We start from the raw sequence: 25,226 nt of genomic DNA, 5'->3' as shown, positions 1-25,226 counted from the left end.
CCCCTTTTTTCATGGTGTGTGTGTGTGTGTGTGTGTGTGTATATCTTCCTACTGTATTTTCCACTGCGTGCATCCGATGAAGTGGGTTTTAGCCCATGAAAGCTTATGCCCAAATAAATTTGTTAGTCTCTAAGGTGCCACAAGTACTCCTCGTTCTTTTTTCTTTGAGTATAGTCTTTCAACCAGTTGAGCACCCACCTTGTAGTACTTCCATCTAGACCACATTCCTCTGGTTTTCTTATGACAATGTCATGCAATATGGTGTCAAAAGCCTTACCAAAATTAAGGTATATCATGCTGCTCAGTCTGTGCTCTGAGGGTGGGACTTGCCGCTAAATAAATATAATATTCCCAGTATACCTGATAACTATAATCTGTTGTTCTGTTTTCTTTTCTATATCGGAGATTTCTAGATAGTTGCATGTTTGAAATTACTGCTGTTTACTAGATATTTGGTGCATTGTCTCCTATGTTAGCAAACATACATCTTTCTCTGTGGTTTTTGTTTTGTTTTTTTTTACTTGCAGCATCAGAACAAACACCTCTCAAAAGCTGAAGTAATACTGAGGTTTGCATTTCAAACCTCAATCACTGTGCTGTGCATTGCATGCCCCTGTTCCTTGGGCTTGGCTACTCCAACAGCTGTGATGGTGGGCACAGGAGTTGCTGCCCAGAATGGTATTCTCATCAAAGGTGGAAAACCTCTGGAAATGGCCCACAAGGTTAATATCTCATCATGGAAATGTTGTATTAATATCATTTGTACTGGTTACCAGCTAGAACAAATTTCCCAGCAAACTTTGTTAATCTATGGAAAATGACTTTCTTTTTTAATTGGTCATTGCTCTTATCATTTTTGAAGATAGATACTTTTTGGAATCAGAGAGAGAGGCAGTGTTTCGTAATGGTCACTGCAAAGGGGTGAGAGCCAGCAGATCCTGACTTCTCATCTCAGCTGGGCCACTGACTTGCTGTATGACCTTGTGCCAAGTCACTTTCACCTTTGTTCCCTCATCTTTCCTCCAGCTGTCAAAGGGGTTACTACAAGTACTTCCCTCCCTATGTTCCAGGAATCTTGTGACATTGACACTAAACTGGGAGGAGTGGTAGATACGCTGGAGGGTAGGGATACCATACAGAGAGACTAGACAAATTAGAGGATTGGGCCAAAAGAAACCTGATGAGATTCAACAAGGAAAGATGCTGAGTCCTGCACTTAGGATGGAAGAATCCCATGCACTGCTACAGACTAGGGACCGAATGGCTAGGCAGCAGTTCCGCAGAAAAGGACTTAGGGGTTACAGTGGACAAGAAGCTGGATATGAGTCAACAGTGTGCCCTTGTTGCCAAGAAGGCTAACGGCATTTTGGGCTCTATAAGTAGGGGCATTGCAAGCAGATCGAGGGATGTGATCATTCTCCTCTATTCGACATTGGTGACAGGGGCGGCTCTACGTTTTTGGCCGCCCCAAGCAGTCATGCGCGGGAGGCGCCCCAGAGCCGCAGGAGCAGCGGACCTCCCGCGGGCATGACTGCAGAGGGACCGCTGGTCCCGCGTGGCTCGGCTGGACCTCCCGCGGCTGCGGACGGTTCACGGGTCCGGCGGCTCCGCTTGAGCTGCCGCAGTCATGCCTGCGGGAGGTCCAGCCAAGCCGCGGGACGAGCGCCCCCTCCGCAGTCATGCCTGCGGCAGGTCCAGTCGTCCCGGGGCTCTGGTGGACCTCCCGCAGGCATGACTGCGGCAGGTCCGCCGGCCCAGCCTGCCGCCCCCCCCGGCCGCAGGGGACGCCCCCTAGATTTTGCCGCCCTAGGCACCAGCTTGTTTTGCTGGTGCCTAGAGCCGCCCCTGATTGGTGAGGCCTCATCTGGAGTACTGTGTCCAGTTTTAGGCCCCACACTACAAGAAGGATGTGGGAAAAATTGGAAAGAGTTCAGTGGAGGGCAACAAAAATGATTGGGGGGGCGGGAGCACATGACGTATGAGGAGACGCTGAGGGAACTGGGATTGTTTAGTCTGCAGAAGAGAAGAATGAGGGGGGATTCGATAGCTGCTTTCAACTATCTGAAATGAGGTTCCAAAGAGGATGGATCTAGACTGTTCTCAGTGGTACCCGATGACAGAACAAGGAGTAATGGTCTCAAGTTGCATTGGGGGTGGTTTAGGTTGGATATTAGGAAAAACTTTTTCACTAGGAGCGTGATGAAGCACTGGAATGGGTTACCTAGGGAGGTGGTGAAATCTCCTTCCTTAGAGGTTTTTAAGGTCAGGCTTGACAAAGCCCTGGCTGGGATGATTTAGTTGGGGATTGGTCCTGCTTTGAGCAGGGGGTTGGACTAGATGACCTCCTGAGGTCCTTTCCAACCCTGACATTCTATGATTCTATAATTTAATGGGTTCATGTTTGAACAGCTTCAAAACACCATACAAATGCTGCTGCTCATTGGTTGTTAGTACAGCATCTAAAAACTGTTCTTCTCATGTTGAGAGAGGAAAATATATGCCACTATTTAATACTTTAGATATTGTCAGTTGAGTTTAAATAGACATTTCATGAATTCTGTGCACACACTGCCATTAAAGTTGCAACACTTGTACTAACTAACTATTATATAGTGAAATACCTCAGTTTTACTGATACTTAAAATAGGAAATAACTGCATTGTCTAAGTCATCAAGATAGGGTAATTTATGGTAAATGCTGACATTTTAATGACAATCACTCAGAGAAGGAAAAGAAAATTAGGTAGAATTGGAGCACAGGACAGTTCATGGTCTAGATACCTGTAACTTGTGTAGATTATTCTCTTTTTATACTGGCAGAGAAGGTTGACTGCTAATGATGTGCCTATTTTGCATGTTGTGTGTGCATAAAAAGTAAAATATTCATGAAGGAACATTAATTGATTATATTTCTCAACCACACACACACTTGAACAGAGACATATTGTACATATGCTATGTCTAGCACAAAGAGCTCTTTCAACCATTCTCATACTCACTCTGCTTGATTTTAATATTACAGCAGTAATTGAAATATGTTATTTCTTGCAGATAAAGACTGTGATGTTTGATAAAACCGGAACCATCACTTGTGGCGTTCCTAAAGTCATGAGGATGCTCTTGCTAGGGGACACGGCTACGCTGTCTCTAAAGAAGGTACTTGCAATTGTCGGCACTGCAGAAGCCAGCAGTGAGCATCCCTTAGGAATGGCTGTCACTAAATACTGTAAAGAGGTATGTATTTCAAGTACTGCCCAAGGATATTGGTGTGAGCAGCAGTATTGCACTGAATAAGCCAGACACAGCTGGGTAGACCTGGCTTCACAGTGAGACCTGCCATCTTTACAAACCATTAGGACCTTAAATCTGATCGTGGGCAGTAGCACTTAGAAGAACCAGGTTTATGAACAGCACTGAGAACGTGGTTTCCAGCCTGATGATGGTCAGGAAATGGCAAGCCCTAGCTTCTTGCTTCTGTTTAAAGAATGATTTAGACCTGGGATTCACACTTTCCATTCCTGGTTGTGAATAGGATCTTAGCGTCTACAATGAACATAGTTCCCTGCCTGACCTAAGTGAAAGATGTTAGTACTGTTGCATTGTGGGTAGAGTCACACTTCCAGCTGTGTAAGCTAGTAATTAACCTGGAGATTTGCAGGATGTTACATGCTTCCTACCATGGGAGTTAGGATCCGCTAAGTTGTTCTCACTGTCAGTTCCAGGTTTTAAACTTCCTCTGGCTGATGACAGGTCTTCTTAATAAAAGGCCAGTTCATCTGGAATCTGCTTTCTCTTACTGATTTGCCAGAGTCTGAGTATGGTGACCTTCAGGTTACAGTGCAGCATTTATTCTGGCCAAGCTTTTGATGACTTTTAATAATGGGTAATTGAGCTGCAGGTGGGGAGAGTTTTACACTAGGATTTATAACTGGTGGTGTTACAAGGAACTGCCTGGTTTAGTGGGAAGAGCACTGAGCTGAGAGTTCAGAGACCTGTGTTCTAATTCAGTTTCTGCCACTGATTTGATGTGTGACCCTGGGCAAGTCACTTCACCTCTCACACTTTGTCTGTCTTATTTAGATCATAAGACCTTTAGGGCAGGGACTGTCTCTCACAATGTTTGTTACAGTGTCTGACACAATGGGCATCTTTGTTGGAGCTTCTAGATGCTACTGTAATAATTCAGTTGCCTTGGCAACTGCCACCTAGTATAAACTTCCAGATAAATACATAGAATGGGTACCTAGAACATGGAATGGACTATGGACAGGTGGAATTGTGATTCAATTTAATAATTCACAAGAAACCTGCATTGTCCCTTCCTACACCGTCACGTTGCCTGACAGTAGCCAGTTCTATAAGTTATTTATCTGATCACTAAATTTAGCCAGAAAGATTTTAACAAACCTAAGTATCACATGAATTGTGAGCCCTTGAGTTTGACAAATGAAAGTGGCTAGTCTCTGAGATTACCCATCTCTATGCAAATCCGCAAATACCATCTGTGGCATGTGTTTCCCTAATACTTCAGGAAGAATGAAAACACAACGTCAAACACAAAAGGAAGGCAATCATAAATAACAGCCTCCCCTTATGCTTACATAAAAGCCACTGGGCTACTGGCCGATGTTAACTGACTTATGAAAAGATAAATTTGGCAACAATATGAATATCCAGCACATCTAGTATAAACCTTTAGGGGTAATCACTTAGAAAATTAAAATGCCTACTTGGAAGGAGAAGAATTCTAGCTGGTAATGATCTGGATGCCTGCCTTATATTTTTTAAATGGACTGTCTTCTCCTGGTTTCTGTTTCTGAATCTACTCTTTCTTGTGCATGAGTCACTTCTATAATATCACATGCATCACTCATCTCCTGACCATAGCTTGCTTGTATGGCCCTTACCTATTTGCATATATTTGTAGTATATCCACTGGCATTTCTAAACTATCGCTAGACTGCTCAATAGACCGTGGGTAGCTCTGTTGAATTCAGTGAATACCTTGGACATTATTAGGGTCCATTAGCTTTATAATTTGACTATTTCCTCTTTATAAATTTAGAGTTATAAAAAATGGTCTTGGCAACCTGTGAAGTGGTTCACTCACTGCAGGAGCACCTCCTCGTGGCCAGGCATGGCTTAGTGGCTCTCTCCCCATATGGTGCCCCCTCCTGATGGTTGCTCCGTTGGTCTCTCTTCCGTAACTCGGCCCTCTGGCCAGGCCACAATATTTATGTCCTCCCCTTTCAGGGTAACAAAGTAACAAACAAAAGTCCAACAAATAATTCCAAGACCTTGTGTCAGGTCTCTGGCCCCTGACTCTGGGCCCTGTGGTTCTCACACCCTGGCCTCAGGGCTTTCTAATGTTCTCTTCTCCAGACTCATGCCACCTTACCATGGCTGATAGGGACACCCAGGCCCTCCCACTACACCGGATTCCAGCACAGGGACCATATAACCAGCAGCCACGGTCTGGCACAGTCCCACTTGCTGCTGTTTCCCTGGGCTCCTTCTTACCCAGTCTTTCTCAGGCTCTCTTCTCTGCAACTTCCCTAGGTTGACCCTCCTTCCAGGGCAAGGATCCCAGAGCTTATTCTCCTCCCACCCCAGCTTCCTCCTCACCATCTCTGTTCCCAGAAAGTGATTGCAGACTCTCCTCGCCACTCCCGTCTGCTACAAACTTCCTCTGTGCATACTAACCCGCCTGCTCCTGCCCAGCTGGGCTTCGTGATCAGTTCAGCCTGCCTGGCCTGGTCTACACTACGCGTTTAAACCGGTTTTAGGAGCGTTAAACCGATTTAACGCCACACCATCCACACTAAAAGGCCCCTTATATCGATTTTAATGGCTCTTTAAATCGATTTCTGTACTCCTCCCCGACAAGAGGAGTAGCGCTAATATCGGGATTAACATATCGGAATAGGATTAGTGTGGCCGCAAATCGACGGTATTAGCCTCCGGGCGGTATCCCACAGTGCACCACTGTGACCGCTCTGGACAGCATTCTGAACTCTGATGCACTGGCCAGATACACAGGAAAAGCCCCACGAACTTTTGAAATTCATTTCCTGCTTCCCCAGCGTGGAGCGCTCATCAGCACAGGTGACCACGCACAGCTCATCTGCACAGGTAACAATGCAGTCTCCTGAGAATCGAAAAAGAGCCCCAGCATGGACTGCACGGGAGGGACTGGATCTGATCGCTATCTGGGGAGAGGATTCAGTGCTAACAGAACTGTGTTCAAAAAGACGAAATGAAAAAGTATTTGAAAGAATTGCAAGGTCTATGACGGATAAAGGCCACACCAGGGACTCACTGCAGTGCAGAGTGAAAGTCAAGGAGCTCAGACAAGCCTACCAGAAAACCAAAGAAGCAAACGGAAGGTCCGGGGCAGGGCCAAAAACATGCCACTTCTACGCTGAGCTGCATGCAATTTTAGGGGGCTGCGCCGCAAGTACCCCACCCCTGTCCGTGGATTCCGAGGAGGTGGGGGTTGTAATCTCTGCCATGGCTGAGGATTATGCGGACGGGGAAGATGACGATGAAGAAGGTGAGGAGGACGACCTTGCAGAGAGCACACAGCACTCCGTGAGCCCCAACAGCCAGGAGCTTTTTCTCACCTTGACAGAATTACCCTCCCAACCCACTACCCCAGACAATGAAGCCATGGAAGGGACCTCTGGTGAGTGTACCTTTGCAAATATCAAAGATTGTTTTTTAAGCAAGCGTTTTTTAATGATTGATTTGCCCTGAGGACTTGGGATGCATTCGCTGACAGTATAGTTAATTAGAAAAGTTTGTTAACATGTCTGGGGATTGAGCGGAAATCCTCCAGGGACATCTCGATGAAGCGCTCCTGGAGGTACTCCAGAAGCCTTTGCAGAAGGTTTCTGGGCAAGGCAGTGAAATGCCGATGATCTTTTTCGTGTTTGGTCAGCGGGGATCTTCCCCAAGCTACCAGACAGGCATTGGGGGGGGGGGAAGGGTGTTGATTAGCAGGGAGCTAGCATGGTATTAGCCATGCATTGGGGGGAGGGGTAAATCACTGCAGAAGCCGAAAGACAGTGGCTTACCATGGCCGCATGCAAGCTGAATTCTGATGCCCGGACCTGTGTCTGTGAGATCTGTAACCCCAGAGCTGCAGGCACTCAGTATTAAGATGAAAAATGCGACCTTGTAGGGAAATCACATGTGCTATGTAAGGTGAATAGTGCTGTTCACTGTGAAAGAGTATAACCATTGTTCTGTAAAATGTATCTTTTTAAATACTTCTCTCCCTCATGCAGCTGCAAATTTTTCAAGCCTCCCTACTCCATCCCAAAGGCTAGTCCAGATAAGGCGGAGGAAAAAGAAGACGCGAGATGAAATGTTCTCGGATATTACGGAAGTTACACGCAAGGAAAGAGCTCATCTGAATGAGTGGAAGGACGTGGTATCAAATTACAGGAAAGATGCCAGTGAACGTGAGGACAGGAGAGACACCCGAGATGAGAGGTGGCGGCAGGAAGACCGGCAGGAAAATCAGAGGTGGCAGCAGGAAGATCAGCGGTGGCGGGATGCAACTCTGGGGCTGCTGCGTGATCAAACTGACATGCTCCGGCGTCTGGTGGAGCTTCAGGAACGGCAGCAGGACCACAGAGTGCCGCTGCAGCCCCTGTATAACCACCCTCAACCCTCACCATGTTCCATATCCTCCTCACCCAGACATGTAAGAACGCGTGGGGGGAGGCTCCGTGCACCCGCCCACTCCACCCCCGTGGACAGCCCAACCAGAAGGCTGTCATTAATGTGAAATTTTTTTACTGCCCTTCTCCATCCCTCCTATCCTCCTCCCAAACCACACCAAACCACACCCTTACTTCTCTCCCTCTTTTTATAATGAATTCATGAATTCATAAATAAATCATGATTTTTAAAATATAGTGCCTTTATTTGCATAAGTAAGCTGTACTCGAAGGGGGAGGGTGAGTTGCTTACAGGGAATGAGTCAATCAAGGGGGGTGGGTGTTCATCAACAAACACAGCAGTCACACTGTACCCTGGCCATTGATGAAGCTCGTTTTCAAAGCTTCTCTGATGCGCACCGCTTCCTGGTGTGCTCTTCTAATCTCCCTGGTGTCTGGCTGCGCATAATCAGCGGCCAGGTGATTTGCCTCAGCCTCCCACCCTGCCATAAAGGTCTCACCCTTACTCTCACAGAGATTGTGGAGAATACAGCAAGCAGCAATAACATAGGGGACATTGGTTTGGCTGAGGTCTGAGCGAGTCAGTAATGTGCGCCAGCGCGCCTTTAAACGGCCAAATGCACATTCCACCACCATTCTGCACTTGCTCAGCCTGTAATTGAACAGATCCTGACCACTGTCCAGGCTGCCTGTGTATGGCTTCATGAGCCATGGCATCAAGGGGTAGGCTGGGTCCCCCAGGATAACGACAGGCATTTCAACATCCCCAACTGTTAATTTCTGGTCTGGGAAGTAATTCCCTTGCTGCAGCCGTTTAAACAGAGTAGTGCTTCTGAATACGCGAGCGTCATGAACCCTCCCTGGCCATCCCACGTGGATGTTGGTGAAACGTCCCTTGTGATCCACCAGTGCTTGCAGCACCATTGAAAAGTACCCCTTCCGATTTACGTACTGGGTGCCCTGGCGCTCCGGTGCCAAGATAGGGATATGGGTTCCATCTATCGCCCCCCCACAGTTAGGGAATCCCAGTGCAGCAAAGCCATCCACTATGGCCTGCACGTTTCCCAGAGTCACAACCTTTCGTAGCAGCAGCTTAGTGATTGCTTTGGCTACTTGCATCACAGCAGCCCCCACAGTAGATTTTCCAACTCCAAATTGATTCCCGACTGACCGGTAGCTGTCTGGCGTTGCAAGCTTCCACAGGGCTATCGCCACTCGCTTCTCTACTGTGAGGGCTGCTCTCATCTTGGTATTATGGCGTTTCAGGGCAGGGGCAAGCAAGTCACAAAGTTCCATGAAAGTGCCCTTACGCATGCGAAAGTTTCGCAGCCACTGGGAATCGTCCCACACCTGCAACACAATGCGGTCCCACCAGTCAGTGCTTGTTTCCCGGGCCCAAAATCGGCGTTCAATGGATAGAATCTGCCCCATTACCATCAGGATCTCCAAAGCGCCGGGGCCCGCAGTTTGAGAGAATTCTGTGTCTACGTCCTCATCACTGTCATCGCCACGCTGCCGTATCCTCCGCCTCCTCGCCTCGGTTTGAAGGTCCTGGTTCACCATATACTGCACGAGAGTGCGCGAGGTGTTTAAAACATCCACGATTGCGGTATTGAGCTGAGCAGGGTCCATGCTTGCTGTGTTATGGCGTCTGCACAGTTCACCAAGCAAAAAAGGCGCGAAACGGTTGTCTGCTGCTTTCAGGGAGGGAGGGGTGAGGCTGTACCCAGAACCACCCGCGACAATGATTTTTGCCCCATCAGGCACTGGGATTTCAACCTGGAAATTCCAAGGGGCGGGGGAGGCTGCGGGAACTATGGGATAGCTACGGGATAGCTACCCACAGTGCAACGCTCCAGAAATCGACGCTAGCCTCGGACCGTGGACGCATACCACCGATTTAATGTGTTTAGTGAGGCCGCGCGCACTCGATTTTATACAACCTGGTTTGCTAAACCGGTTTATGTAAAATCGGAATAATCCCGTAGTGTAGACAGGGGCAGCCAGGTAACATAACTGGCCTCTCAGGCACACAATAATCCATTCAGGGCCTCTATGGGGTACATACCCCATTCTTTAACTTCTCCCTCTGATTTGATAATAAAGGCTGTTATCATAAGACTCCATTTTCTTAAAAAGTCCCAAAAAGAGCACCAGAGACAAGCTGTTTCTTAGTCTCTTGGTCAAACTAGTAGCTTTTAAGTATTAAATAAATTGGGTTTTTTTAACTGTAGTCATTTAAAAAAAAAAAAAAAAAAGCTCATACTCCCCTACAGTGTAGTTGAAAGTTGATCCTTCCAAGAGGCAGCATGGTGTAGTGGTAGATTATATTCCTCATAGCTTTTTGATCCACCTCTAAACAGTCACACTTGGGGCACAGGGCAACCATGTAGCTTCCTGGTACTTGTTTATGGGCAGGTTTTCCATTATGGGGTTTTTTCTTCTGCAGAATCTGATATTAACTGATGGGTCACTGGAATAGATGGACCTCTGATCTGGTATGGTGATCCTTGTTTCTAGACATCCAATAATAGCATTAGAAACCAGAACTTCTGACTTCCAGTCCCCATTCTGACACTGATGCTGCATGTGGCTTCCAGCAAATCACTTAACCTTTCTCTCTGTTACCTCTCTGTAAAAGGAGGAGGAGGAGACCAACTTCCCTGTGGTGTTTTGAGAATGAATTAGCTGATATTTGTGCATCACTTTGATGATTCAAAGTGTGTTACAAGTTCTCATTATTATTATTATTATTATTTTATTTATGTTTGCAGGAACTTGGCACAGAGAGCCTGGGATACTGCACAGATTTTCAGGCAGTCCCAGGCTGTGGAATCAGCTGTAAAGTCCGCAGCGTGGAAGCTGTACTGGGCCAGAGTGAGCAGAGTGTGAACGAGCAGAATGCTTACCTGAGCAGTGTCGGCACGATTTCGCTGGGACACACTTCATCGATCATGGTCTCTGAATCTGATGGTATGTCTGCCCTCAAAGCAGATAGTCAGCTACAAGGAGAGATTTGCTAAATCAACAATCACAGCCATTGTGAAATAGTTATATACAATTAGAACTTGCTTCCTGCAGCAGAGAAGGTGGGATTATGTTAGAAAACACAAAGTAGCTAAAATGTATCATTGGGAGAAAAGCAGTATTATTTTTTCTTAATGTGGCTGGAAAGCTAGCTGAGTACTTAGATACTACAATGATGAGTGCTTTGCAAACACATGTGACAAATAGGTAGTAAGATTCATAGATTCTAAGAAGAAAAAGAGCTACCGTCATCGAGTCTGACTTCCTGTATAACACAGGCCATAAAACTTCCCTAACTTAATTCCTGTTTGAACTAGAGCATATTTTTTATCAAAACACGCAATCGTGATTATGAATTGTCAGCGATGGAGAATTCACCGCAACCCTTGGTAAATTGTTCAGCAGTTATTTGCCCCCACTGTTAAAAATTTACACCTTATTTCTAGTCAAAATTTGTCTAGTTCAGCTTCTAGCTGTTGGATCGCATTACACCTCAGTCTGCTAGATTGACAAGCCCGATATCAAACACTTGTTCCCCATGTAGGTACTGAAAGATTGTGACCAAGTCACTCTTTAACCTTCTCTTTGTTAGACTCAAGAAGCTCAATCTATTTAGCTATCACTATAAGGCATGTTGTCCAATCCTTTAATCATTCTTGTGGCTCTTCTCTGAACCCTCCCCAGTATATCAAGGTATTTCTTATTCAGACTTCATACCACATGGAAACAAAACAGGAAGCTCCATTTGAAAAGACGAGAAAGATGGGGGAGAGCACAATTTGCTAATCTGCAGTGTAGTTCCCGTAGGGTGACCAGATGAGAGGGAGAAAATATTGGGACACATGAGGGGAGGGAAAAAAAAGCGAGTGCTGCTGGCGGAGCAGCGAGGTGGGGGGAGGGGGAGAGCCGAGTGCTGCCGGCGGAGCAGCGAGGTGTGTGTTTGTGTGTGTAGGGGCTGCCGGCGGAGCAGCGAGGTGTGGGGGGGGGGGGGCGCCGAGTGCTGCCGGCGAAGCAGCAAGGTGTGTGGGGGGGGGGGAGCCGAGTGCTGCTGGCGGAGCAGCGAGGTGTGTGTGGGGGGGGGAGCCGAGTGCTGCCGGCAGAGCAGCGAGGTGTGTGTGGTGGGGGGGGGGAAGCCGAGTGCTGCCGGCGGAGCAGCAAGGTGTGTGTGGGGGGGGGAGCCGAGTGCTGCCAGCGGAGCAGCGAGGTGTGTGTGTGGGGGGGGGAAGCCGAGTGCTGCCGGCGGAGCAGCGAGGTGGGGGGAGAGGGGGAGCCGAGTGCTGCCGGCGGAGCAGCGAGGTGTGTGTGTGTGGGGGGGGAGCCGAGTGCTGCCAGCGGAGCAGCAAGGTGTGTGTGTGGGGGGGGGGAGCCGAGTGCTGCCAGCAGAGCAGCAAGGTGTGTGTGTGTGTGGGGGGAGCCAAGTGCTGCCGGCGGAGCAGCGAGGTGGGAGGGGAGGGGGGAGCCGAGTGCTGCCGGTGGAGCAGCAAGGTGTGTGGGGGGGAGGGGGGGAGCCGAGTGCTGCCGGCGGAGCAGCAAAATAAATAAATAAATAAGGCGATTGCTGCCAGTGGAACGAAATATCGGGACAAATTGCGTCCTGACCGAAGATCGGTCGGGACGCAGGACTAAATATCGGGACGGTCCCAATTTTATCGGGACGTCTGGTCACCCTAAGTTCCCCCTAGAACAGTCCCCACTTTGGCCTATCCTCTTGCCTTGCTGCCCTTGTGCCACTAGCCCATGCTACACTTATGGATTAAGTGTACATGGTAAACTTCTCAAATATCACTTAAAGTGCTTAATGAAAGGCACCATTGAATGGGTGCACACGTATCCTTGGGATAAATGTTTATTTTAGATATAGAATTATAGTTACACCCCTTGTAAAACACATTTTGTCTACTAAGATTTTGCTGTTGACAGTTCAGTTGATCTCATTGTGGAAGATGAATAGGTACCAAGATTTGTTTTCAGGCTGTGGAATCTATCTTGCTCCTTCTTTAAAGTCTTGAAACATTTTTTTTCCATTACCAGATCATTTTCTCTCCTGTGCACTCCTCATTCCTTCCCACTCCCAACATTACTTCTGCTATAGCCTTGTGTGAAAAACCATTGGAAAAATGTAATTGGGATATCTACAGCCCTGGTTCTGCAAACACTTTTGTGCATGAGTGTCTTTATGCCCGTGAATAATTCCTCTGAGCTCAAGGGGACTGTTCACATGCATAAAGATACCGGTGTGCATAAGTGTTTTCAGGATTGGAATCTAAAGTAGAAAAGAGCTTTATAATATGAAGTGCTGGTAGCGTTCCAGTCGGTCTTGGCAGAATAGGAGAGTAACACTGTCTAGTTTTTGTTGCTAATCCAAACCAAGGCAAGTCTCAATCCATGTACAAGGCTACAGGATCATTGATGTATGATAGAAAATTCCGGACATCACCACTGCCAGAGCAGATCATCATAAGGCTTAAGTCTGTCATAGTTTCCAGAGTAGCTGCACATCTCTTTTTAAGATGAAGCGGTTTAATGACTGATTGCACCCTAATCTTACTTTACCCATCTGCAGAGGTTTCTCCTTCTGGCTTGTGGATGGTTATTTAAGTTCCTCCTGGTTTTTATTTCTGTTTACCACAGGTGCAGCAGCCCCTCTGACATACTCAGTTCTGATTGGAAATCGTGAATGGATGAGACGGAATGGCTTGCTTATATCCAGTGATGTTAATGATGCAATGACAGGCCATGAAATGAAAGGACAGACAGCCATATTGGTGGCTATAGATGGTAATTAAAATTCTTTGATATGAATCAGTGAAAACATAAATTCCACATCACATTGACACTGACCCTGCAGGTAATCCTGCTTGAACCAGGTATTTATTACTTTCAGGGGTGTCTTTCTAAGTTAGAGTGACAAGAGGCTACTTACCTTCTGGCCATAAGTTGTTTGTGAACTGTGAGTGTGTAATGTGTAATCTGCAAAATGGCTTTAATTAAATAGTAATTTCTGAGCCTCCTTTTGGTTGGAACCATCATCCTGAAAAGTGATGCTGCCAATACACAACTCAGCTTGCAAACCTGCTTCCGTCCTGCCTTCACATTGTCATCTGAAGGATCACAAGGTGACCTGTTCAATCCCTTATCACCTGTTCAAATGTTTCGTGGTCGAACGTGAGCATTCTTTATATTGTTGAAACACAAAATAAAAGCTGGATTAGATTGTGAAGTCTTTGGGGCTTGTGGGTAGCACCGTGCGACCCTAGTCCATGACTGTGGTCCTGAGCACTACTAAAGTACAAAGAATAATAATGGATTGTAAATTCTTTGGGGCAGGTCATGTGTCTGCTGCTTATGTTTGTACAGTATCTAACACAGGAGGCCTCTGGGCTTTGTTACATAAATATTAATTCATCATTCTGGTCTGATCCTTTCGCGCCCGTAGAGCTATTCTTGCAGACACTTCTACTTTTCAGCCTGCTGCCCATTATCAGTAGTGGGTCCAGCGAGACTCAATGCCCTTTAATTTTATTTTTTTTTCCCCCAGCAGCATTAAACTGAGGGACTTGCTCTACAGTTGCTGGGCCTGCCATTGAAAGATCACCCTTCCCCCACCCCATCACCACTCTTGACTTATTACCCTTTCTCACCGTAACACAGGGCTTTAAAATAAAAAATCCTTGATTGACCATTATTCCACCACCAATAGTGACTATAATTAAAGAGTTGGGGGCTGCGACTCAGTTCAGACAAGCCCTTGATTTTTGAAATACAACTTGCAGTACTTGTCAACGTGAAATATTTCAGACTGGCATGGCAGGCAGCAGGCATGCGACTTTCAGCAAGGCTATCTCGGGTAGAGGACAAGTGTAATGTTCTAAAAAGAAAAAAAATTTCTGAGAGAAAGCCATCTGCTAAGGAGGTAGGTGGCGCAAAAGACAGGTGGCTCCTTCCCTCTGGAGACATGCATTCAAGTCCAGATTTGAATGACACTACCAGTCCAATTTCTGGCCTGAGTCATCAGAACACCATCACCTCATATGGCCCATTTTGGCACTGCATGCATGAAAGCCAACCAGGACTGGAATAATAAGGATGTTAAATGTCAGAAGCATATAGTCAGAGGGGTGTGTGTGTGTGTGTGTGTAAGATTGCACTGTAGCAGTCTTCAGACAGTGATCATTACTATATTTGTGAACCCTACATTTTCGCAAAATATTATAAATGCTGAAGTAATGTATTTGATAGTCCTACATTTATTTACTTACAAGCAGGGGCAGGGTGGGGGAATCACACTAGCACCTTTGAGATGTGTCTACGCTGCAATCCGGAGGTGTTATTGCAGCATGTGTGGACATACCTGAGCAAGTTTTTGATGTAGCCAGATCAAAGCTAGCTTGAGTTACAATAGCAGCGGCACGGGTGGGGCCAATAGAGTATGTACCCAAGGCCCTGGGCAGGTGGGGCTTGTCCATGCTGCTGCAGCTTCACTACTATTGTGAATTGAGCTAGCTAGATCAAAGGCAGCTTGGGTGCATCTCCACGTGCTGCAGCCACACTTCCCAGTTGCAGTTTAGACATGCCTGTGGCCCTGTTTTGCTTTCCATGCCTTTCTGCAGCTGTTTAATTAACTGAGACTGTTTCCTTCTGAAGGTGCGTTGTGTGGAATGATCGTGATAGCCGATACCGTCAAACAGGAGGCAGCGCTCGCTGTGCACACCCTGCAAAATATGGGCATAGACGTGGTGCTAATAACGGGGGACAACAGAAAAACTGCAAAAGCAATTGCTACTCAGGTACTCTTCCTTTGTATTAAAACAAATACACTGTCAGTTCTAAACACTCGGCCTGGGGCAGTGAACTGTGTTGTTACTTATTTTAGCCTTTGCATAGATGTGCAAGATGTTTTACACAAAGGAGGGAAAAAGACAATCTCTACCCTCATGAGTTTAACAATTAGACAGGCCAGGGGTCGGCAACCTTTCAGAAGTGGTGTGCCGAGTCTTCATTTATTCACTCTAATTTAAGGTTTCGCGTGCCAGTAATACATTTAAACATTTTTAGAAGGTCTCTTTCTAGAAGTCTATAATATATAACTAAACTATTGCAGTATGTAAAGTAAATAAGGTTTTTAAAATGTTTAAGGAGCTTCATTTAAAACTAAATTAAAATGCAGAGCCCCCTGGACCAGTGGCCAGGACCCGGGCAGTGTGAGTGCCACTGAAAATCAGCTTGCGTGCCGCCTTCGGCATCCGTGCCATAGGTTGCCTACCCCTGAGGTAGGCTCATGCAATCGAGTTACAGTGGGAGCTAGCAGACAAGGGAGTCTCAGAGCTTCCATCAGCTCCCATGGAAGAGCAAATGAGCATTCAGCACCGCTCAGTGGGTGCTCAGGCCCCAGCAGTAGTTGCTGTGCCCCTTTGCAGTCTTTTCTTGTGACTTTATGAGCCATAGGCACAACTTTGTAAAACCATTTTGATGGTGCCAAGAAAGAAGTTGCTAAATGAACTGGAAGTGAGCAGTAAGCTGGGCATACTATGAAGTCCTGTTCAAATAACTGAGTCCTAAGACAGTTCGCAAAAGCTCCCAAGAGAAAAAAGACTAATGCAGGCTTTGGGGTTTTGACAGTGATTTCCCCCCTAACGGTTAGCCTCCTGCTTCCTTCACTTAAAGGTAGTGTTCCTTCTGGTGACATAGGAAAATTCCTTTCGGGCCCTGTCCTGCTTCCTCTAAAGTTAATGGGAGTTTTGCTGTTGACTTCAGTGGTAACAGGATCAGCCCCTTAGGCAGAGTGTTACTACTAATGGTTGCTTTCTAAAGCACAGACAGCAGCTTATATAAGATGTATCTGATCAGAGCCCATAGATGTCGCCTACCAAGGTATAGCTACATCATCGCTCTACTTAGCCACTCTTCTACCCTGTCTGTGTTTTCTCTCCCACTGGTGCTCCCATCTTTCCCTCTGTTTTACTCTCCTTCTTTCTTACTATTGCTCCTACTGTTACCTTCAATTACTCATTTAAGTAATCCACCAAATAGCAAAACTGGACAATAGCGTGGTACGTAATCACCTTGTCTGTTACAGTAACGTCAGCTTTCTTTTGCTCATGCACAACACGTGTCATTCTCCTTGTATATTGTGTGTGATGTTTTCCTGAGACCTTCGAATAATGAAGGTTTCACTCTATTTACTAATATAGACGCCTATTGTTTATGACTCCTATGTTACGTGTGAAGTGAAAGGCTCGTAATCCCCCATCTATCTATATCACTCTGTTGTCTCTGGTCTTATACTTACATTATAAGCTCTTTGTGGCAGGGACTGTGTTTGTACAGCACCTGGCACAATGGGGTCCTGGCCTCTGACTGGGACTCCTAGGTGCTACAGTAACCTACCTAATACATAATAATGGAGGAAGGGGGATGCCAAAGGACATCAATACTTACCTGGTTAGAAAATGACTGAGTTAACCCTTAGAGCACTTCCCTTGTATGTTCTGCCAAGGAAGCCCTACAGTAGGACCTGCAATACTAGGCAATGCCTGAGTCAAGGAGGAGCTTTGCTTGCTGGAGCCTGTAATCTCTGCAGCTGCCACTCTGGGTGTGACTGCATTCAGTCCCATTGTCTGAAAATTGTGTTGCACTTCAGAGTCCACGCAATTTGCTAGTGTAGCCATCAGTGGAGTTCAAGCATGGGGGACTCCACTGTTCCTTGCAAGTTTGACCCAGAATAATCATCACTTTTTAATCTTTCTTTTCCATAGTTAAGGTATATCAGAAGGCTCACCTATACCTTCTACTCTACTGGGTTTTCTCTCCTTTTCCTGCTTGTAGGTTGGCATCAAAAAGGTCTTTGCTGAGGTTCTGCCCTCTCACAAAGTCGCGAAGATTCAGGAACTCCAGAATGAAGGGAAGAAGGTTGCCATGGTTGGAGATGGAGTCAACGATTCCCCAGCATTGGCTGGAGCGGATGTTGGCATTGCTATTGGAACAGGCACGGATGTTGCCATTGAAGCTGCAGATGTCGTTCTTATTCGAGTGAGCTCAGTTGGTCAATGTAATCTTTTTCCTTGGATCAGTTCTGCGAAGTGTGCATGGGTGGGGCTGTGAAGAACTGTCTCACTGTGCTTTTGTCTTGCAGAATGACTTACTGGATGTGGTGGCTAGTATTCATCTATCAAAGAGGACAGTAAGAAGAATACGAATAAATCTGGTCCTTGCCTTAATTTATAATCTGCTTGGGATACCTATAGCGGCAGGTAGGTGACTGCTGGCACTCAGCTTGTCAAAGAGCTTCTGGGTCGTGCTCTCAGATCTGACTCCAATTTGTTGGGAGAGGCAAGGTAGGCGAGATAATCTTTTACTAGACCAACTTCTGCTGGTGGAAGGGACAAGCTTTTGAACTTCACTGAGCTCTCCTTCAGGTGTGGGGAAGGTATACAGAGTGTCACAACCAAATACGAGATAGGACAGATTGTTGAGCATAAGGGGTTCACACAAGTGAGACCACTTTAAATGAAGTGGACAGTTAAGGATTAGCCAGTAGTAAGTTGTGTTACAAATTGTTGTAGTGAGCCATAAAGCCAGTGTCTCTGTTAAGTCCATAGCTTTTAGTGTGCTTTTTTAAAAGTGGTCTCCTACAGCACGAGTGAACCCAGCATGCTTAACAATCTGTCCTGACTTGTATTTAACATAGATGCTCTGGTTACCTTCCCCATGCCTGAAGGAAAGCTTTGTGAAGCTCAAAAGTTTGTCCCTTCCCTTGACAGAAGCTGGTCCAATAAAAGATATTACCTCACCCACCTTGTGTCTCTCATATCCTGGGACCAACATGGCTACAGCAACCCTGAATCCCATTGGTTGTGCAGCCTTGGGTAAATCACACAAACTCCACCAGTCAGAGTGAGATAATAATTACGGTCTGCCTCCCAGGGGTGTGTTAAAGATTACAGCTCCTGGAAAATATCAAAATCTGATGTTCTGCTATGGCACTGAAGGCTGTCTTTATACATGCATACAAGAACCCTAATACTCACCATGAGCCAACTTTTGAACCCATATTCAAGTACTGTATAAACACAACGAAATAAGCCCTGCCTCAGATGGCTTCCAGTGTAAGTCAAGTGACACGAAGGATGGCAGGAGAGGGCTGCCTATCTGCCTCCAGCCCAGCCATTTCTAACTGGCTGCCTTTCTTACAGATCTTGAGGGCATTGACTCAGGCGCTCAGGACTGGGCCCTACATTTTTATTTTTAAGCACTGTGTAAAGCACAATGAGACACGCAGCTAATCAGACCACTGAAAAGGTCACTTCTTTCTTTTTCAGATCTCAAAAATCCTCCTGTCCTCTCTGCTAACCCTCTTCTTCATACACTTGTCATCATCTTGCCTTAATTACTGTAACTTTCTCCTTTCTAGCTTCCCTGCCTCACAAAGTCCCCTTAGGTCTGTCCAGAGTGCTGTTGCTAAGGTAAACATCCTCTCCCACTGCTATGACTATATCCCCTTCCTGAGTTCCTCCACCAGATTCCTGTCACCCCATTTCTCACTCAAATGTCTCATTTGCAAAGCCCTAAATAATCTTGCCTCCTACCCTTGTTTTCTCTTTCCCCTGTTTTATAGTCCTCTCAGCTTACTGCTTCCTCTGTCTCCTTCCCTCTCCCCCCACCCACGCTCCCGAATTGCCTACTTTCTATCACGATACTTGGAACACTCTTCCTGTTGTCCTCCATCAAGCACACTTTCCTTCTCCAAATCCCTCCTAAAAACCTACCTCTTCGAGCAGTCCTCTCTTCTATCCTCAATCCTCCCTCATCCCCCCCTTACAGGCTTTTCTCGTTTGTTTGCTTTGCTTTATTGCGATAGTAGCAGAGAGAGACAAATAACACGTTGTACCTTTGGCCACAGTCCTGCAGTTGGATCCATGCAGGAAGAGACCCTGGCATCTGCACAAAGCACTTCTCATGGGCACAAGAGGGTCTACCCATCTGGATCCAACTCCAGGACTGAGAGCCTGTGTTTGAAAAGCCCCATGTAAATTTATGTTGATATATCCTTGTTTATAGAAGTCCCCACGAGTCATGCTGTGGGACTATCTGTCCATTTAACTGTTGGACTTCCCCATTTTAAAATTAAAGCGACAGAATATTCTATATTTTAAGAGACTACATTTCATAGTAATGTGAGTGTGATTTGATATATTCTCCGTTGTTAGGAGTGTTCATGCCTATTGGAATTGTGCTGCAGCCCTGGATGGGATCAGCTGCAATGGCAGCTTCTTCAGTATCTGTGGTGCTATCTTCCCTGCAACTGAAATGGTAAGTTTTTGCACAAAGCACTGAGCAACTCTAGACTATTGGTTTTGGAGCTCAAATTAGAGACATGTCTATGGGCTGCCATAAACTTAAAAGTACCAAATGATCCTTTAGCTGAGGGCTATTTTATCTAATCCTTAGTCTCTTGCCTCCCAAAAAGAGCGATCTCATTATAAGGAGAATGCTTGATAAATTCCTACTGCAATTATTATTCTTTCAGTAAGGGCTAAAACTTTGACAAGGCACAACACCTATGCCGCTGTATTTGAGATCCACTTAAATAGTAACTGAGTTGATGATCAGTGGAGTTTTTTGGTGAATACCAAATGAACTCATGATGGCAAATCATTCAAACAGCTGTTTCATTAAAATTCATCCTTAACGGATGCTTTTTAAAAATGAGTTACCAATGGATTTATACTAGTATTTCTGTTTCTTTAGTCAGCTATAAATTAGCCAGAGAGAAATGGGGGGGAAAGGGAAAGCAACAGAAAAATACATTTATTCTATTTGGTGGTTGATAGTTAGGGCTCCATGTTTGTCATGGAGGTCACAGATTCCATTACTTCCTGTGACCTCCATGACTTCTGCAGCAGCCAGTGTGGCTGGGCCCACGGCCAACCAAGCAGCTGGCCCCGGTATTGTAAAATAAATAAGATTTTCAAAATGCTTAAGAAGCCTCATTTAAAATTAAATTAAAATGTTGCTCTTATGCCACAAGCCCGCTGCTGGTCTGGGGTTCTGTTCACCTAGGGAAGCTGCCCCCACACTGCCTATAGCAGCTGTGGGGGCCCTGGCTTGGAGCTCCTAGAGCCCCCACTATCTGTGGTGGCTCAGAGCTGCAGGGTCCCCCTGCTGCTCGGAGCTCTGGGGGACCCTGCTGCCCACAGTGTCCGGGAGCTGCTGGGTTCCCCATTGACCTTGGGATCTGTGGGGAGATCCTGCAACTCCCAGCCGCTGCAGGCTGAAGTCACAGAGGTCTCTGGAAGTCACGGATTCCATGACTTCTGCGACCTCCATGACACAGTCATAGCCTTAATGATGATTAATCAGAAAAGCTTGACATTTTCTGACACTGTTGTCAGTTCTCTACACAGGCTCTTAAAGTTGTTGGGTGATCCTAAACTTTCCTATTCCACTTTTCCTAGCTACAAGAAGCCAGGAACTGAAAGGTATGAAGCAAAAGCTCAAGGCCACATGAAGCCACTGACTCCTTCCCAAATCAGTGTTCACATTGGGATGGACGACAGGAGACGGGATTCACCCAGGCTAACTGCCTGGGATCAGATCAGTCAAGTGTCTCTCTCTTCTCTGACTTCAAACAAGCTGCCGGGACATGGCAGTTTTAGAAAGGAAGAAGGTGGCAAGTGGTCACTGCTCACTAATGACAGAGATGAAGAACAGTACATTTAAATGCAGCATCCTATCGCTGAACATGAAGTCACTGAGATTCTTCACCATTGGCAGTGATGACCAAGAGACCCACATAAGTATAAATGGAGCCCTGATGTTCCAATTTGCAAAGCAGCTCAGAAATTCAGCATTAGATTGTGTGAATTATGATTTGTCAGTTCACAAATAATTTCCAGGCATTGAAAAAGCTTGAGGCCCCACAATGAATTATGCCCTTTACTTCTTGCACAGTGTGAAGTTGGAGTCCACAAAACCTAACATGACCCCTACGTTGTAGATCAATTACTGAGTATCAAAATCACAGGCTGTCCAGTCTTAGTGACTCTCTTGTGCTTCTTTATGGAACTTATGTGAAAAGATTTTAAATTAAATTTGCCAAATTCATTTTCTAGGTCAAAGTAAAAACCAATACACCGGACATGAAATAGCTCTATATTTAAGGCTCATATTTTTATATAGAATCAAATCTAGTCATCTCAACATGGGAAAATTTTTATATTTAGGGCTCAGACAACATGGGCGTGTTTCATTAGCACAAAAATATATTAATTGTATATTTTGCTGTGCATAAAACTTGTAAAATTCTGTTTCAAAGATGATCATGTATCTTATAGCATCACTAACTTTATTTTATGAAACGTCTCAATTTGCCAAACTTGCTTACTGCGTCCAACTACTCCTCTTAGGTTTTCCAGTTTTCTCCTGTGTGTTCTTCAGAGCCCTTTCTTCCCAGTAGAGTTCCACCTTTAGACATCTGTTATGTCTTCAGATTTTCCCGTATGGGATGAGATCCTGCAAGATGCTGGGGACCCTGCAATTCCTGTTGAAATCCACAACATTCGAGCTCCTTTCAGTGTTTTACTGGTTCAGGATAGCTCACCATTTTGTAGAATTTTTTGACGCTCCTGATAACTGCAGCATTCAGCTGTTTCTTTGATGTTCAGAGTGGTGTAAATGTGCCAGTGTAAGCCGTCCTGGTGGCTCAGTTATTGGTACGTTCATGCTAATACATTGAGATTCTTTCCGACTTGGAGCACTTGTTCTTGGGCCTGATGGGAGCTAGAATGTTAGAAGTGACATACTCAGTCTCTGTGTTGGTGGATTAGCTAACAGTGCTCTTCATGGAAGTTGTGGGGACACCTCAAAAGCTAAGATTCAGCAGAGAGGTGGGGTTTGGGAGGCTTTTCTGTGCAAATGGCAGGTGAGAAAGAAGTAGCAGGTTAAAGCCCATCTATAATTCCACTCAAAATCCCTCTTGATATCTTGTGTTAGAGCTGGGTGGTTAAAGGAAAGTCCATGCCTGAATACTCACCCTATACTCTCTAAAAATTACTGCATTATTACAGATCATGTCAGGCTAAAAGGGACTCTTACTTCATCTCTAAGTTTTATCTTGGACCATAAACACTACAGCCAATGGTTAAAAACTGCCACTAGGAGGCAACAATAATTATATTGGTGTAACAGAGAACAGAGTGTGACCAAGTGTTCATGGGATTCCAGAGAAGTTGGAGGGGGTGGGAAGAAAGGGTTTGAGATTACAGTACTGTTTAAATAACACCAGATAACACAGCTTGTTGGTCATTTAAAATAAAAGTGTAAACTGATTAAAAATGGAAATAATAGCGCATGGCCACCATCTTATTTATTCTCGTATGAATCATTTTAGCAATGTTTGTCATTTAATCCTGTCCTGGTTTACAACCTGTGAAGACCTTGGAATTTATGTAAATGGGGCTTTAACATTTTTTAGTGTTTTATCTCCCTGCTTGGACTAGTGTAATGACAAATCAAGGTGGAAGAGAAAAGCCTTCTCTCACGCTGCTAAAGTATGAGCTTAATCACAGCAACTTTGTCTCCAAATTCACCCTCCAATACTTGTCTCTTAGGGTACGTCTTCACTACCGGCCGGATCGGCACGTAGCAATCGATTTCTCGGGGATCGATATATCGCGTCTCATCTAGACGCGATATATCGATCCCCGAACACGCTCCTGTCGACTCCGAACGGTGGTAGCGGAGTCGATATGGGGAGCCGCGGACGTCGATCCCGCGCCGTGAGGACGGTAAGTAATTCGATCTAAGGTACTTCGACTTCAGCTACGCTATTCACGTAGCTGAAGTTGTGTATCTTAGATCGATTTTCCCCCCCCTAGTGTAGACCTGCCCTTAGTCAGGGCATTTGGAGTCAGGTGCTTCAGTAGGCTGAGTGGGTGAAATCCTGGCCTCATTGAAGTAAAAAGCTCTGAAGTCGGGGATGGAGTCAGCAGGATTTTACCTTGGCAAAAGACCCCAAGTCATTGCCCTGGGCAGTGGTGAAAGCAGGGGTTTGGTTTTGTTTGAAGTCTGCTTGTTTCCCTACAAAGGGCCAAATCATGCTTCCACTAAAGTAAATGTCCACACTCCAGCCAGTTCTGCGGGAAAGAGTGTTGTGTCCATAACATTGGAAATTTGTTCCAGTCGTAATGTTCTATCCTTTGTGTGTCCTTTTAAATAATTCCCTTCTGTTTAGGTTCCTGTAAATGACTCATTCATCTCTGTTGACTAATCACAACATTTGCTAGGATGTAATTACACTGATTTTTTCACAGTTCCATTTCAAAACTATAAAAACTTTTTAGATAATTTAAAATATTTATACAACTGTAAAAATACCCAGTAAAACATGCAATAGCTGGCTGGTCTTGGTCCCAGTGAGAGGTTGTCTATTGTTTGGACTAATTTAAAATTTTTCGTATCAGTCTGTAGATAAATCTGGGTTTCTTTTCACGTTTTTCTGTTTCTCTTGGGTAAATGAAACAAAATTTGAAATTAAACAGAAGCTATTGGACTGCAGAATCTGCACATCTGATGTGCCATGAGGAGCCCAGGTTGATAGGATGTGGCTTTCAAAAGCAGTCACCTTTGGCCTAACTTTGCTTCTGCTGAAATCCTATCCCTAGGGCACAGATAATGCCAGGCAGATTTGCTTTGCTTCTTTTCTTTTTTTTAAATCAAATTGCAAGTGCACTAGTTTAAAGATATATCTTCTACCATCAACAAAACTCCTTTGGATCAAGACTGGCTCAATATATTGAGCCATTCTTAATACATCTGTTACTATGTCATAAAAGTTTACTTGAAAACGATACTGGCATAGACAGTTACAATGTAACAGGGATTGGAAACTGGTTAGAGGACTGTAAATTGGTGACGATACCAAATTGAGAGAATGCATCAATCATTTCTTTATTAATGAGCTGGAAGAAGGGATAAATACCTTAATTAAATTTGCATTATGTCCTAAACTGAGAACTATTTCAAACCTCACAGAAATAATATAATGGAGCCTAGAATAGTTAGACACAGTCAGGAAATATTGAGGCTCTGGTCCTGAAACTTGTTCCATGTGAGTGGATCCTGTGTTCTCATTGAGCCCCCATTGACCTCAGTGGGTCTGTATGAGGATGCATGGGACTAGATGCAAGATTGTCCTTAGAATTTAGGAAGTTACTTGAATTGTGAGCTTTTTGAGTAAAGAGAGTCTGTTTTTGTACAGCACCTAGCACAATGGGATCCTGGTCTATGACTGGGTCTACCAGGCACTACCTCAATACCCCCATTATTACTTGGGCGGGGGCAAGATTCATCTTGGGGGAAAAATACAAAGTACGATATCTGAGGAACAATAACCTAGGCCCAGATATTCAATGTGAGGATAGTGTTAAGTTCTTACTTAGATTTTTCCTGCTGTGGGGATACCTTGTATTGGGAGTACTTGGGCAAAGCTGGGAGGTGTCGCAATCCGATACG

At 45.4% G+C, this 25,226-nt stretch overlaps 1 protein-coding gene across 2 annotated transcripts in view; it reads left to right on the top strand.

Moving 5' to 3' along the window:
• Nucleotides 1-23,059, top strand: part of ATP7B (ATPase copper transporting beta) — a 49,764-nt gene extending 26,705 nt beyond the window's left edge. For both annotated transcript variants that reach the window (XM_045014595.1, XM_045014590.1), the window contains exons 13-21: nt 528-722; nt 3,052-3,234; nt 10,463-10,661; nt 13,347-13,493; nt 15,360-15,502; nt 17,541-17,744; nt 17,848-17,965; nt 19,922-20,024; nt 21,170-23,059. In XM_045014595.1, coding sequence (XP_044870530.1) covers nt 528-722; nt 3,052-3,234; nt 10,463-10,661; nt 13,347-13,493; nt 15,360-15,502; nt 17,541-17,744; nt 17,848-17,965; nt 19,922-20,024; nt 21,170-21,434 — 1,557 coding nt within the window. In that variant the 3' untranslated portion in view covers nt 21,435-23,059. The remainder of the gene's footprint in view (nt 1-527; nt 723-3,051; nt 3,235-10,462; nt 10,662-13,346; nt 13,494-15,359; nt 15,503-17,540; nt 17,745-17,847; nt 17,966-19,921; nt 20,025-21,169) is intronic.
• Nucleotides 23,060-25,226: the final 2,167 nt, after the last annotated feature.

This window comes from Mauremys mutica, chromosome 1 (genome assembly GCF_020497125.1).
Source record: "Mauremys mutica isolate MM-2020 ecotype Southern chromosome 1, ASM2049712v1, whole genome shotgun sequence".
In the NCBI taxonomy this organism is placed as follows: domain Eukaryota; kingdom Metazoa; phylum Chordata; order Testudines; family Geoemydidae; genus Mauremys; species Mauremys mutica.
Note: the sequence above shows the minus strand (reverse complement) of the source record. Positions and strands in the feature narration are given on the sequence as shown.